Source organism: Diadema setosum, chromosome 7 (genome assembly GCF_964275005.1).
Source record: "Diadema setosum chromosome 7, eeDiaSeto1, whole genome shotgun sequence".
NCBI classification, from domain to species: Eukaryota; Metazoa; Echinodermata; class Echinoidea; order Diadematoida; family Diadematidae; genus Diadema; species Diadema setosum.
Window position 1 is genome coordinate 37,373,972 of NC_092691.1, and position 16,051 is coordinate 37,390,022.

A 16,051-nucleotide genomic window follows, 5' to 3' on the forward strand; every position below is an offset into this window, starting at 1 on the left:
CATTTCTTCATTTCTTATCTTCCAGTCGTCCCTGTCCCTTGTACACTTGCCCTTATTCAACTAAAGTTTATTCAGAATTGGCACAAAATATCCATTTATATTTCTAATTTTCAGGCTTATCAGATCCACTGACCCTAAGTGAAACATTCTCAATATCTTTTTACTATAGTTTATTTATGGAAGTTCGTTCCTAAGTGTCTACCAGATCCCATAGACACAGACCTTGATTTCCCTAAATGGCACTTTTTATTTTATCTATCTTAATTGGTGATGATATTTCGTGGATGAAGCTGTTACAAAAACTGTTTATATTTTGTTGTTACTCCTAATAGCCATTTATACTGTATTGAATGCTGTTTCTACATCATCTGTAAAGAAGAAACATGCATTTTGAAACCCATCGCCATGACTACCAGATTAAGACAGCAAACATTGTTTTCATAGTCTGGTATTGTGAAATACAATGTTTATACAAGACCTTGTAGTACAAGTAGAATGGCGCCCCCATTGCAGTGGTTTCTGACAAGAGTCAGTTGCATTTATATATTTATCTGTCGGAAAACCAGAGTTGTACACAGTATGAGCACAATCTTGTATAGTATTTTTGTCATTGTATCAAAATCAGTACTCTTCATTTGTTCTGTATGTTAATTAATCGAAAGTCTAATTCTGCATTTTTTCATTTTTATTGGTGAGTAAATATCTGTAATAGAGAATAATTATGTTTGATACAATATCCATGCTTATGTTAAAATGTTTGACAAACTTTTATTTTCAGTGCAAATGCAGAGTGTGTCCAGAGTAATCTCATTATGTTCACATGTTACAGACAGATTTTTAGTCTGTTCCTTTGATGTGCTGTATTCACGAGGCAAACTACCCTAAAGGTGTTTTACAGCATGCTTTACTGCAGGAGTTGCATCAGGGATGTTCCCCAACATCAGGCCTCATACCCAGCCGAAGCTCCACCCAAACCCATAGCAAATGCTATGACCCCCTATAACCTCAAATCTTCATCCCAGGGATATGACCAGTGCAGCAGTTTTCAACAACATTAATGTGACATCATTTGACACAGTGCACTTTTATGTATACAACACTTGTCCTCGGCGCACATTTTCCTGAATGCATGAAGGAATAGTCGGTGTGCCCATCAAAAGGAGCAATTCATAGTAATGTGGAGGCAACGAAAACAGCATAGTATGGTGTCTTTCGATCTGTCAGACAAACAGATGTAAACTCCCAATTGATTCAAAATAAGCAGATTGCAGTACATGAATATTTGAGCACTCAAGAACAACTGTTATACATCACACTACTCATATGAATCACTGTAGCCTTCTCCTTTAATACATTATACTTCCTGCCCACTTAATCAAATCGGTGTAGTCTCCCATTCTCTATGAAATGTTTGCATACAACATCAGTGAAGTGTGCAACCCTGTACCCGATTGTAATGGTTTGCTTTGTTTTGTTTTGATTCGTTTTACTTTTATTGTTCGCTTCTCTCCCACCTTTGGATGAGTCTGATGTTGTTTAAAGAGTGCATATTAGTTTGAATGACTCTGGTACAGTTTATGCACACATATGTTCAATGTATGAGTGATTATTAACTTCGTGGTGTATATAAATTAATCCATCACCCTCCCTCTTGTTGCAATTTTTTCCCCCTTCCTTCGTAGTGGGGCACTCTCAGTCACTGCGAGAGAAGACGAGACCCAACACCATCGTCGCTACTTCCAGGCCGTTCCAACAGGTGAGACAAGTCCCCTTGATCTGCCCCACCCATGACTGCCCCACCCATTACAGCCATCACCTCCCCAGTTGTTCACTGTGCACACTGACGGGATGTTTGTTGTGCTCGGAACCTTTCGGTATCACTCTCATACAGAGTAGTAGCTTCAGGGATGCTATGGGGAACAAATTGTTTCAAAATGCATAAAGAACAGCAACAACAAAAGAAGTCATCAATTTGGGTGCCGTAGAAACAGAGAGCTTGGTGTTGACTCATGAGTTAACTGTTTCTCTCCAAATTCTTGCGCTCAAGTAGGCAGTACCTTATAAATATGATGTCTTCTTCTTGTGTATTTTTCATGTGCACACTCTCCCAGACACACCGGCCAGAATTCGTAGAGGTGGTTTAAATCTAGCCCATGGTCTGTGCAAAATGTAAATTGTGCAAATGTATGTTTGTACATGTGTGTGATACATTGCGTACGGTCATCCGACAGTGAACACTCCCCGACACACACATGGATGAGGTAAGGCCTATGCATATTTTGTGCTTGTTTGAGGCCATGGATTAAATTTAAATTGTGGTTTTGATTTGAACTGCCTTTGTGAATTTTATTCTGCACCCCCTGCTTCCCTGTCAATAAAAGTGTGCAATTAATACACCAGAAGATATAATGATCCAAACCCTGGTTTTCTGACAATGAATGAGAGAATTTCACAGAATCTATAGACTTAGCCCGGACTAGGGATAGATATTGTTTCACGTACTACAGCGCTTGATGTGTATTTGTTTTTATCCGCCTGTGTTTGGTTTGTCTGTAAACATGAGCATCAGAAGCAATAGCTACATGTATCTCATCATACTCATCAGATGAACAGTTACAGTCCAGATCTTATCAGCCTTTTTTACATTAACGAAACTGGAAATGTCAAAGTTGTAGCAGTACATGTTGTGACGGCACAAGTTGAAAGGGAGCAGTGGGATGATGAATATTCATGTCACCCTTGACCTCAGTGTGTTGCCTCCTTTTGCTGTTCTTTAAATCTGTCTTATTTGTTTTGGTTGTGTATTTTTCATTGCTGCAGATGCAATATGCAGGGCAGGGAAGCACCCCAGATGTGAGGCCACCTCTGATATCCACTGCCAGGTACGACATCATCTGTAGATACCCCTTTAATCACCGCAGTTTATAACATCACTGTAATGAAGGACACAGGTCATGCCTTTGGCCCTGAAAAAGGTTAAATGAACATGTGAAGTGATTTCAGTGTTGAGGTGAAAGAAACGAGTGCAGTGTAGTGCACCATTAGTCTCGCTTGAGTGTTGACTATTACAGTTAAGTGAGGTACAGTTACCCTTTGAAAGGCACAGGCCTTTTTTCTTTCCTTCTTTCTTACGTAGACAAATATAATATGCATTTGTAATTCTTTTCCCATCTTTTTTGATAACTGACTGCAGTCCATCTCTCTGTCTGGTTGGGTGTTACTCTTCTGCTCAAACCATTCTGCCCTCATTCAGTTGAATGAAATATTTTTCAAATCTTTGACTTTCCGAAATACACGTCCAGCATCAACTTCTAACTTTCTTTACCGTCATAATGTGTTTTCTCCAATTTCTTCTTCCAGTGTATAATATTTCTTGTGACTGATGTTTAGTTTAAAGGCATCAGAACTTTTTGTCTAACCGCTAACACACTAGGTAATGCTAACTGGTAATGGCAGTGCTTTTAAATCATATGTTCTGTGTGATCACATGTATACATGCTGTACATACATGTTTATGTAAATATACATGCATACATGCATGTACACATAGATACATCATATGCAATATATTCATATAGACAGTCAACTGACTCAACTAGGCAAAAAACATAGATAGGTAGTTAGATAGATAGATAGGTACATAGATAGATAGATAGATAGATAGATAGATAGATAGATAGATAGATGGAAAGATAACATAGATAGATAGATAGATAGATAGATAGATAGATAGATAGATAGATAGAGAGATAGATAGATGGAAAGATAACATAGATAGATAGATAGATAGATAGATAGATAGATAGATAGATAGATAGATAGAGAGATAGATAGATGGAAAGATAACATAGATACAAATAGATAGAGATATAGATAGAAAGGTAGATGTGGTAAAAAATTTTCGCATGCCATCCTGTAGTATAACCATCAAGAAAGACAAAAATAAGCAAAAAACAAGAAAAAAATGGCAAAAAAGAAATGCAAGATTTCATATCTCTTGGGTCAGTCTAGTCACTTCTTTTATTCATAGATCAGATATGCTGTATCTTTAGATTGAATGTATGACGTACATTGTACACGTACAGTGTATATCTGACTCCAAAAGGCTTGGCTTGCATTTTAAGTTACTGAATATGTCTCAAATGTGCCAACAATTTCCCCTCATGATTTCCAAGTTAATAGTCATTTCCTCATTGACTGACTCTCGTCCGAAGATCAACTTTTGTGCCATGTAACATGATCGACGTGATTACTTGTTGCCAAATTTGTGATGAAGCCTCTTAAAGGTGGAATCCTCACTGCCAGATTCTCTTGTTAGGGTGATTTACTGAAGAAATATCCTCCTCTATTGGAAGATACGGTATTTGATGCTGTTGGGGAAAATAGCTGGAAATTCAGTGATAGATATCACTTCCTTGCTCTAGACCGGGAGATTTTAGCAAAAGTTTGAATCATCTTTTTTAGTCAGTTCCCAATTGCATAGTACATTTTTTTTTCTTCATTACTATTATAAAGGCTTAAGACTTGAGTAGAACTGAACTGAGTGAGATTGAATTTGCTCCCACTTGGCATTATGTAATGATTTCAGTGGTTGTACAGACAGATAAGGTGTGTCAAGGACAGTGATAGAGAGTTCAGAAAAATAAAATGATACCAAAAATTGTACCGAAAGCACATATTTTTTCATTCAAAAAAATCATCCTTCTACAACTTCATATGTTATGTCATTGCGCATGCCATTACTTTGTGATTTTCAAAGATAGATGAACATCTTTCTCTCGAGAAATCTCTCCACCAAATGTCTTTGCTTGATCTTACCATTTGTAGAAAATGCTAGCAAGGAATATTCATCTTTGAAATTAAAGTATTCTGGCTAAGATCATGTGTTCTCACAGAAGCCAGTTTATGCTACGTATGTATAATCTTGGATAGGCAAAATATGAAACACCAAATAAATCAATATGCGAGACATCTTACTACAATGAATAGAAAAAAAAAAAGGATTAGTTTTTTGTGTCATAGGTAACTCTGCCCTATTAATTTTTTTTCCAAGTGCCATCTCGCATACAAATTCTGGTAAAAAGTGTCATTTCACTTGCAAATACTATCATTGCATTTTATGTGACAGCAGGTTGTTTGTTTGTTTGTTTGTTTGTTTGTTTTTTAAATTGGAAATTGTAGGCAATTACTCTGAAAATGTAGCAAGTAGCAACTCATTACCTTCCAGGTCAACTAGGAGGGGTCTATTTATAGATATCGTCGTAATCCTATTTGTAGTCTTTAATGTACAACAAAATTATGATACTGTTCTTTTCATTTTGGTAGAATAAGAGGGGCAGAATGCGGTTCCCGTCGCATTGTGGTTGTCAAAACCACAACTTATCCCTCAAACATATTACTGGCTCAACAAAAGTGATCCACACAAACAAAAAGAAATGCAATCAGTGTTACTAGAGAAATAAATCTATCATGAGTCATTCAGACATGTCTGGTGACATGTCTTTTTTTTTTATTAAGATACAAATTTAACAAATACTAATGCCATTTTTGGCTCTGTGCCAATAAAATGAAGTACCATGTTGATAATGCATATTCCACTTGTATTCTGGTCATGTTTAATAGTGAGAACAGGTTACAAAACAGTGAGAACAGTTTTACTGGTGTATAATGAAAAAGGATAACATTTCACTAAGATTGTTTGTGGGTTTTGATGTTGTTGTTTTTTTCTGACCTAGTATGATAGAAGTAATGTTCATTTTTGAGAATCATACCAAATATGAAAGTTTGAACTTGCTTGACACAGTGATAATGATCCAGTCTTTTTCTACTTTGTCATATTAATAAGATTTATTATCAGTAAGAAGTGTAATCAGTAGACTCATCAGAATCAGTTATTTTATTTCCTTGATTTAAAAAAAAAAGGCTTTTGCTTATAAAGCAAAAAAAAAAAAAAATGCTTTACAGACATTACTACAGGAAAGTGTATCTTGAAACCATTATGTTTATATTCTGATCAGTGAGGATTCACAGAACATATCCAAAATACCAGGTTTGAAAACATGTCCCTTAGGGTTCAGTAACTCTGACGAGTAAAATGTTTCTGCAATTTTTCAGCATTTATTTTGTGATGATGTGAATGTTCTGGCAAGGCCAGCAAATGAAAATTTGGGAAGTGCTTTAATGGTATTCACTCATTCTGAAATATGTGTTGCATTCGAATTGTTAGAGAGCATTGTACTGTAGTCTCATACAGCAGATGCAGCAAGTCTGACCCCAAACGTAGTGGTAACATTGAACTAACAGCACATTGTGACTGATCCTTATGTAAGCTAACCTTTCTTTTGTTTGTCCATACCTGTCCTGCCCCTGCCCCGCCCCCACCCCTCCCACTCTACCTGTCCCTGATCCTGTAACTCTGGCATTACTTTTGCAACTCCCTGACAAACTAATCCCACATCTTACCGATCTCTCACTGTCTTCATGCTCTGTTGATACACTTCTACTATTCTCCCTTTCATCACACACTGCTTTTACTCGCCCCCCCCCCCATCCATTCCTACCCCTTGTTAAGCCCCGCCCCTCACTCCCCCCCCCCCCCCTTCCTATCCCACCAGCTATGAGCTGGGCAAGTGGCACTGGAACAGGGTCGCCATAAAATTAGGGGTCAAGTAAGTTCCTTTGGGCATGTATCGTTTGTACGCACTAATAACTTGTACAATTTATGATTTCTCTAACTGAGCATGTCAATGTCATTTTAACATTATTCTGTTGTGTGTCTTTGTGAGTATTTGTGTATCATGTGTTTGTGTGTGTATATTGATTTTCACCCCTCCCCATTTTGCTGTGATAGGCTCTTGGATAATGAAGCTGAATTATTTGTTCAAATTGAGACCTCTTGAAGCAATGTGTGTGGCATGGCAAACGTTTTCTGTCCTTGGTTTAAAAAAAAAATGGTCATCAAGGTTTTGGTTTTGGCTTTCAGTCATATGAATTGCTTATGTGTTGTGTCTAGGAGTTTTTGCATTGAGTGTTGTATTTTGCCTAATGATTTTACTGGCTATCAGCCAATGTAAATGAGAACTTCTTTCACAGCTTTATAGCATCATGGTTGTAATGTATGTAAAGCTTTAAGTTTACCTTTAAGCTCTTTTTTTTTACAGCTTTTTATGTGGCATTTTTGTGCTCTGTGAGGGTTTGATCCTCTTTCTGGGTGTGAGATAGCGTGCTGTTGATCAAATCATTCAGAGGAGTATGGAGGTTGTAATAGAGAATGCCCGCACTTGTTGCATGTCCTTCAGACTAACACTGAGGCAAAAGCCATCTTCAATTCCCCTTGCATGCTCTGTCGCCCTCTGTAGGTGTAGTTCACCGCACGGCTCAGATGATACACATCACACATGTGACCTGTTGCCATATAAAACTCTGATAAAGTCAGAAACCCTGAAGCTACATTGTATCAAGCAAAATATTAGAAAAGGTGATCTTGATGGGAGAAGATTAATTTGGAGGTTTGTTAAAAAAAGAATATGAGATATCTTATGGACATCCTGTATGAATTTCAAAGTCTGAAATGTTTCAAATTCAAACTGTTCACCATGGTTTGAATTGACCCATGCCTTTTCTTCTGTACACTTGAAACTGTCATGGCCAACTGTCTTTCTTTTCTGTGTAGTAGGTGTTTGTTTTTTGTTTTTTGTTTTTTGTTTTTTCTTGTTTAGATGGAATAAGACAATTAAGATGAACTTATTGTGCATTTCAGAGAATTTCTAAAAATAAGAAAATCAGAAAAACTATAGTTTGTAAACTTTATCAGGCTTTTGTGTTGGCTGGTCACATATGGCGAGTGATGCACACAGCGCACACACCACACCGTACCATACAACCTCACACCACTCCACACACCACCATTCAGACACCACAACACATTTATACAAAAAAGTTGCAATATCCAAAGGCATGTATGTTCCAAAGTTTTATGTGGCAATTTTATCTCACTATACAACATTACCTGTGATTAAGTGTGCTCTTTTTTCAAGATCTTTTCCACAAACAGACATTTTCCATGCACTTTGTTCATTATGTACAGTTTAAATGACCCCTCTTTATATATATATATATATATATACAATAACACAAAGTCTTAATATGATTCATGAGAACTGTTGTTTTTTTTTTAAAGCATGGGATAGTCAGAGTGCTAAGTATCCACAAATAATCTTATTCTTTTCAGAAATGACCTTAAAACACAAGCATACACTGACAGTTAGATTTGCCTTTGGGCTGCTTACAGGCACATACAGATCAATGCAATGCTGTTATCAAAAAGTTGTCTCTGTGTTCTTGTCCTGTGAGGATGGAATGTTTATTTTGGAGTAAAAATAAAAAAGTTTTTGTTGATAGAGAGAATAGCACTCAAAGAAAAAAAAACCCTAAAAGAGCACACCCTTTATTCCTTTCTTTCTCATACCCCGTGCCATAGGGCTCAACTCTTCTACGTTCAAAGTTATATTAGCATTACGAGAAAACTTACAAATTCCAAATACAGTACGTCATCACTTAATTTGTCCCAGTTTGATATCAGTGTAAAAAAAGAACACACACACACACACACACAAAATGTCGCTTATGATTGTCAATTGTGTGGATTTTAAACCACAGAGAGCCATTGGTTCAATTCAGGCCAGTTTCCTGTTGATACTAATTTGGGTTTCCTGCTAGCCCTCATGCAGGAGTGAGCTGCCCCATATAAAAGGGCAATGAGATAATTTGGGAAATGTATATACGCCTGTGGTTACTGGTTGGGAGATTTCCTATGGGTGAATATTTATGTCCAAATAAAACTCAGGCCAGTTTCCTGTTGATACTAATTTGGGTTCCCCCCACCTCCTCATGGAGAGCCATCGTCAGTTTAGTAATTATAGTTGCTTTACATGTATATATAAGCATTCCTTAAATTCCTTTGTCAAATAAATAGAATCATGATTGTACTTTGGAACTATGGTCAAAGCAGCCATATTGTAGACACCAATATCTATATTTATACCCCACCATAGAATCAAAGAGATGGTATTCTTTGTACATGTATGTGCCAGCCCTTGGCACTTGTCATTGTTATACTGCATAACCTCCCCTTTTCCGAATCCTCATTTATGTTTCTACTCAAGTTGATTGTGTACATTAACTCATTCATGAGATTACACATATGACAAATCAACATAATCAATGTACATGTATCAGTCAGAAGCAGTCACCAAATATTACAGAATTTCTCTTGTTACAGAGAGAATCATCCAGCCACGTAGGGGTTAACGTGCAACTCCTTAATTCCAGTACATCCATACTTGTGTGTCCAGGTTGTTTGAGATGTACAGAGTAATATCAGACTGCTAGAATGGTTTCAGTTTCATGGAAATTGAATGGAAAATATGAAAGGTATAAAATTCCAAAATTTTACATATTTTCACTGAACTGTTTTTTCCCCTAAAGGTCATTCTTAAGTTAGTGCAAGACTGTAATGATGTGATTCGAAGGATACATCACATTCTTATTGATTTCATGTCCAGATAAGAAAAGTAGTGTAAATTTGTGCACAAATTGGAAGAAGATGTGCATATTGATGACATCATCAAATCTACTATAAAAATGAATACGTGGGTGTACCTAATGTCAGTGATCTGTGAAAACAAAGGAAAATCTCCATTACTTTTCTATGTAGGTGTGACCCTCCTGAAACAGCTACCATTCCATCTTTCTGATTTTGCTGATTGCTGTAAAGCCAGCTTTTATACATGCTTGACTGACTGTAAATACCCTATGTGATTCAGACTGAAATATGAAAACAGCCTGCACTCGTGAGTCACAATTGTCTTACGATCACAATGAACCGAATCTACCATGAGGGACAGAAAATCATGCACTCGCTTAATCCAAAATAGAACTACTGCTCACTTTTCTGTTCCTTTTCTGCAAGCCCCTTTTGTTTGACCTTTGCATGCTTTTTAGGCCAGTCTGCAACTCTTTCGTTGATTGTTTTACTGCAACGTTACATCTTTACCTCACACGGCTAGCCTTTTGCTGTGCAGCGAAATTCTTGCATGATGATTCCTCGTGGCATGCAGTGACTGTCAAAAAAAGTATACTACAGTAGTGCATACAAGTATTTTCAAACCATATGATAATTGTTTTGATTTTCATTTCATAGGCAGATGTCACCTAAGAAAAAAAGAATGAAATAAAAAAATGAAAAAAGTGCATGCAGTATTTCATAGTTAGCAGTTCTAGTAAACTTGATGGGCTGATATGTTTGTACAAAAATCTTCTATGCTGCCCCCCCCCCCCAAAAAAAAAAAGAGAAAGAAGATCATTCTAAATGACATACATTGTATGTATTATTCAACTTTGTCTTTACTGGAGTTGGATAGTCATGTATCAGAGTGGTTATGTTTGTGATGAGAAACTGGAAAAAAGAGTAATAGTTGAAAGTTCAAAGGCATTTATTGCTATAAGAACACTAGTATGAAAAAACATACAGATATTTCAGTGAACATCTATTGCATCAGATGAAATTTGATGATACAAGTTAGTTACTAGGCCAACTAGTCTAGTAAGGTAAATGTTTTAAAAAGGTCTATCATAAAAGATTCTTGTACCCGTAGATATGCTGCAGTTTGCATGGCAAATACCACTTCTAATGCATGTAATAACTGTGTGAGTATTAGTTTATGTGTAAAGGGAATGATAGCTTGAGAGTAGTGGTTAAAAAAAAAGTTTATGCTTATGATCATTCTGTTCCTATTAGTTTAATGCACCATTTGCAGCGTGTGCATTTTTCCTCCCTCTCTCTCTCTCTCTCTACCAAGGTAATCTGACTGAGTGTTTTGTTTCCATTATGACAGGGATTAAACATACTGTACCCTCAAGCGTTCTCCATAGTATCATATCTCACTGTGTGTGGTTTTTTTTTTATATTTTTCTATACAATGACTTGGGAGTGAAATTCACACAATGTTCGTGTCTGGGCGACACATGAGTAGCATGTTTAGGGAAAAACTTGGTTCTTTGACACCCTGTTTCCACGAGTTTTTCCTTCTCCAGGTAGATTACTAGCCTTGACAGCGGTAATCTAACCCTCTGCAAAGACCCCATCTGTAGATATCATGGTAGGTCAGTAGAGCAGATATGTAGCATGGGGACAAATGGGGAAAAAGAAAACAAATGATAGAACAAAATCTGAAACTGACATCAACCCAGGGAAAATCCGATCTTCTTGTGTGCTTGCCAAACAAAGAGTGCCCTCGCTGCCACAAGAGACCCATTTCGTGTTGAGCTGCTCATACTTGATATTAAAAGCCAGTAAGGTTGAATACTCTCTCAACCCTGCTCTTATTCCAAGAGTGTTTCATGCCTCTTTACCATGGAATATGTGTCCCCACAGTCAGCTGTGTTGGGGCACTAGGTGGACACATCGACAGCGAAGCCTAAACCAGACCCCAGGATCCGAACGCAGTTTATTTATTGCCTCGTAAAAAGGTATATGGACTTGAAGCTCATCTGGGGCGCTCCATATGTTGCCCCGCCGGGATGGATACAATATGAACACTTGATCTCTGGATAACCTGGCCTCTGCCACTGGACCAATTATATACTGGGATATTTCTAGCCACATAACTATCTCCCCCCCCCCCCCCATTCCTCAGTGGCTTATATAAAACTTAGTTTTGTATGCCTCTTTGTACTATATGCCACTGCACTCTGAATCGCCTCCCATGGTTGTGCTGGGGTGAAGTGAGTAAGGGTTAGGAATGAGTCCATGCTAACTTTAGTAGAGTCCCCTTCAAAAGCTTGATGTGCTGGTGTTTGGTGGTGACGCACCTCTAAGGATGTCAGGTGGGGAACAGGTCTGATGGTTCACCGACGACAGAGAATGGATGACGAAGCCAACAGAAGGCCGTCCTCTGCAGCTAAACAAAATCTCCTATTCACCCACGCCACCAAACCCGCTGGTGTTTTCATCTTCTTTCTTGTGTGCTATAGAAAAAAGTTTGGCATATTTGTTGTTGTTGCCTTTTTTTCTTTCCATGCGGTGATCATGTATGTTTGCCTATCGACTGACACACCATTGGATGTCTTGTAAACAGCACATAAGACGGATCCCAATGTGCACTAGCTGGCTCAAATCTTGGCACCATGTTAACTGTCCGGAACTGTTGTGTTGATATCCACTGGACTGTAGACCATGAGATATTTCTGAACTTGCCTCTTGGTCACAGCACTCTTTATGTCAGCCACCCTATTTCAGTTGGATTCTGATCTTGTTTATGCACCCCCTTTTTTTTTTTCTATTGAGTCTTCACTAATAACTTCTTGATCTGTGTGCTGAGAACTTACCCCATTCTCAGGAATGTTTACCTTTACACATACAACCTGTGCTCCACACAATTGGTCTTTGAACTGCACTGCCTCAATGCCAGTTTTCAAAGTCGGCGTGCTCGCTCTGCACAAATTGTTCCTTGGCTCTGCTTTTGTCATCGATACAGCTTAAATGACATTCTATTTTTTTTTCTTTGGAACTGCACCGCAGACATTAGCCAAATCGCCAACATTCATACCGTGTGTATGAAATCTACAAAGATTTTCGCATGCAATGTGTAGAGTGGCATGCACCTTTGCCGTGGTAACAAATGCCTGCCAGAATGGTGAAAAATATTGGAAGTATGTTGCACGTGCCGAGACTGACAAACCATCTCTCCTTCTCCTTTGATAACATTGCTACTCTTGGTATTGGCAGGACCATCGAGGAGAACGAGGAGAATGACGGCGGACTGGGCAGCCCACCCAAGCAAGGGTAAGCAAGAATTCTTTCCCCGTACTTTACTTGTATGCAAGGATGTCCATTGATGGATCATCCTAAATTGCTTTGTCACCTGCAGCATCTGTCTGTCTGTCTGTCTCTCTCTCTCTCTTATTTTCTCTCAACAAATTTCATCTGCTAGTTATTAATCCAGCTGGTTATATATCCATCCATCAATCTATCTTATTCATTTCATTTATTTTACATATGAAATTCCTTGTCATTTCTTATTTCCCTAATCTGAAGAATAGAGTTGCAAAAAGGCAATATTCGAAGGAAATCAGAATGACAAAGAAAGTTACAAAGAATAAGCAAACAAGCATGTACACTGTACTTACATGTCTACAAAATGTATGGTGGTTATTCTTTTTCTCAAGTTGTACAGTGTACCTCTTACTACAGATATCTTTTTTTGTCAATCTTATATATTATTTCCTGTGTATCTGCTTTGAAATTTGGGTTTTTAATCTATTATATACTCATCTATCTCTCACTCTTTTTCTTTCTGTGTTTCCTTCCAAGCCTCCTCCATCTCCCTCTCCCCTCCTTCTTCCCTTCTGTCAATCAATCAATCAATCAATCAATCAATCAATCAATCAATCAATCAATCAATCAATCAATCAATCAATCAATCAATCAATCAATCAATCAATCAATCAATCAATCAATCAATCAATCAATCAATCAATCAATCAATCAATCAATCAATCAATCAATCAATCAATCAATCAATCAATCAATCAATGTTGTCCTTTATTACTAGAAAATGTTTATTTCTAGCAACCATGGCATTTTATGTCGTACAGATGATTTGAGATTTCATTGGTACCGTCCCATTGAATCGATTCCAGACATTCTGCAATTATAGCCAATGATACGGGTATTGTATAAATAAAGTTACTTATGTTACATAACCTGATTATCATTCAGTTTTTTTGACAGTGATATCCAAGTAATTGTATCTCTTTCTCCATAACTGTATCATAATTTAGGTACTAGTGATTTACACTTGTAGTTATTGCGAAGAGCTAAATGCAGTTAATAACCAGAGCTATATGTAGACATTTTACCAGAAAATCAATATTACATTTTCCCAAGTTTATGTAAAACTGTGATTTGTGGTTTAAGCAGAGTGAAATACTCATGTCAAGTTTAAGAATTGTTGTTGAAAGGTTAGAATTCTTTAGTCCTAAAATATGCATGGGCAGGAATGAATTAAAAAAAAAAAAATCATATTAGAAAAGTAAGCTGAAATGCTGTATCACGGAGCTTTTGGAGAAATCTACTCAGCACATAGTAGTACATCCACATCCTTTACAGTCTTCAATAGCAGTCGCTTGCCAGCTTTTGTCGTACCTGTGTATAACATGAAAGCAGGCCTGGAAGATTATTTTGTTGGGTGAATGATTTGTTGATCGTGGGAAAAAGTTTGTTGAAAGGATCGGAAGACCTACATGTACACACTTTGTACTTCTTCCATCTCATACATAAGCCTATGGGAGGTGGTGAATAGCATTAAAATTCTTGGCATACCGCAGGCATTGACGAATTTCACCCCGACACACAAACGCTCAAGTCCCCAGTGCAAAGTGGCTGTGTGAAGTGGGTGGTTTGCTGGTAGCAAATTTATTAATAATGGAATGGAGCACTGATTGTGCAGAAGTAGTACAGCAATAAAAAGTTCATAGAAGTTGCCCACCAGATCTTAGATTCCATCTGCTACCTTTTTTCCTGCTTCCATCTTGCAGATCCCATTTCTTTTCTGTTCTCTTCTATCCTCCCTTTCTTCCATTATTACCCCTCCTCCTCCTCCACCTCCACTTCCATCTTTGTCCAGTCTTTGTATGCGCACCACAAGTTGATAATAGTCCATACTGACTTGAAATTGATTGAATTAAACAAAAATATCACTAAAACCTCTTCTTTTTTTCTGATTTTGGACAAGTACTGAGGTGTTTGCATATTGTATGTCTTCATGGTTGGGGAAAATCCAATTCATTCTTTCCACAAGGACATGTGTAGAAGAAGTTGAAAGGGGGTCACTGTAGACAGAACAAAGAGCTAAGTGATTATTTAAGCTATCTTTCCCCCATAGATGACAACAAATTGCAACAATTATCTAACGTGTCCCCCGAGGAATCCAATTTTGCATTTCTTTTTTTTTTTTGGGGGGGGGGAGGGAAGGGTCCTAGACTTTCACAGTTACAATAAAGTCTGCCTTTACTCAACCAAAAGGCCAAGCTACATGTATGATATATTTCACCTAATTGTGATACACTGATTTTATTGCAAAAGACATAGGAAGGAATAATACAAATACAGGATGTCATTCATTTCTTTCATTTGTATGGGATAGGAAAGTCGTGATACCGTGAAAGCTTAATGTCAGTGAAGTTTAATGAAGCACTGAAGTGGTTTAGTAGCTGCCTATATGCTGTTGCTGGTGTGTTTTTAAAGGGAGGAATGGTGCAATTAATTGACTTCGGCAGCAGATTTTTATCTGTAGATTTCTGTTTAAATAAGACTTTGTATCATGTTCCTGTGTACGATGTAAATACTCTGTTCAGTAGTTTATGGTTGCAACTCTTTTAAGATGTAGAGTTCATTTGTGACTGAGTAGGGTACAGCCCGAAGACCAGGGGCGTTGCAGTTTAGTGCAGAGAACGCCTGGAGGGCCCTAAATGTACATAATATATATGTACGTAGATCATATTTTGATATGTGTGGCACTTGGGATTAGATAAGTGTAGTGTCAACTATGGGTTGTGTGTTCCTATCTGTGTATTGGCTGACCAGTTTCTATGTGTCTGTCTGTGTGTCTGTCTGTCTGTTCAGATTCACAGCCAAACATACAATTATGGCTTATAAGTTGTACTTGTGGTTTACCATGTTTTTGTCTGTACTGTCAAAATGAAGCTATTGGTAAAAAAAGCAAACAAACAAACAAACAAACAAACAAACAAACAAACACCACAATACAACATATACATTGTAAATTTTCTTCATGTTTTATGTTATACAATCTTTATATTTTGATTCCTCAGATTAAAAAAATGTGTCAAAGTCATTTAACCTGATCAAGCACGTAAAAACAACTAATTGCTAGTGCACAAATGTACACATCAACAGTATACTTGATTGATGAAGGTGGACCAGAAAATAAGATGTATTGAGGTTGTATACATGCATGTGTGTATAAAT

At 37.4% G+C, this 16,051-nt stretch overlaps 1 protein-coding gene across 1 annotated transcript in view; it reads left to right on the top strand.

Annotated features, from left to right (window-relative positions):
- Positions 1-16,051, top strand: part of LOC140231217 (uncharacterized) — a 209,337-nt gene that overhangs the window by 163,042 nt on the left and 30,244 nt on the right. The window contains exons 24-26 of the mRNA XM_072311362.1: positions 1,683-1,756; positions 2,821-2,882; positions 12,788-12,844. Of these exons, the coding sequence (XP_072167463.1) occupies positions 1,683-1,756; positions 2,821-2,882; positions 12,788-12,844 (193 nt within the window). The remainder of the gene's footprint in view (positions 1-1,682; positions 1,757-2,820; positions 2,883-12,787; positions 12,845-16,051) is intronic.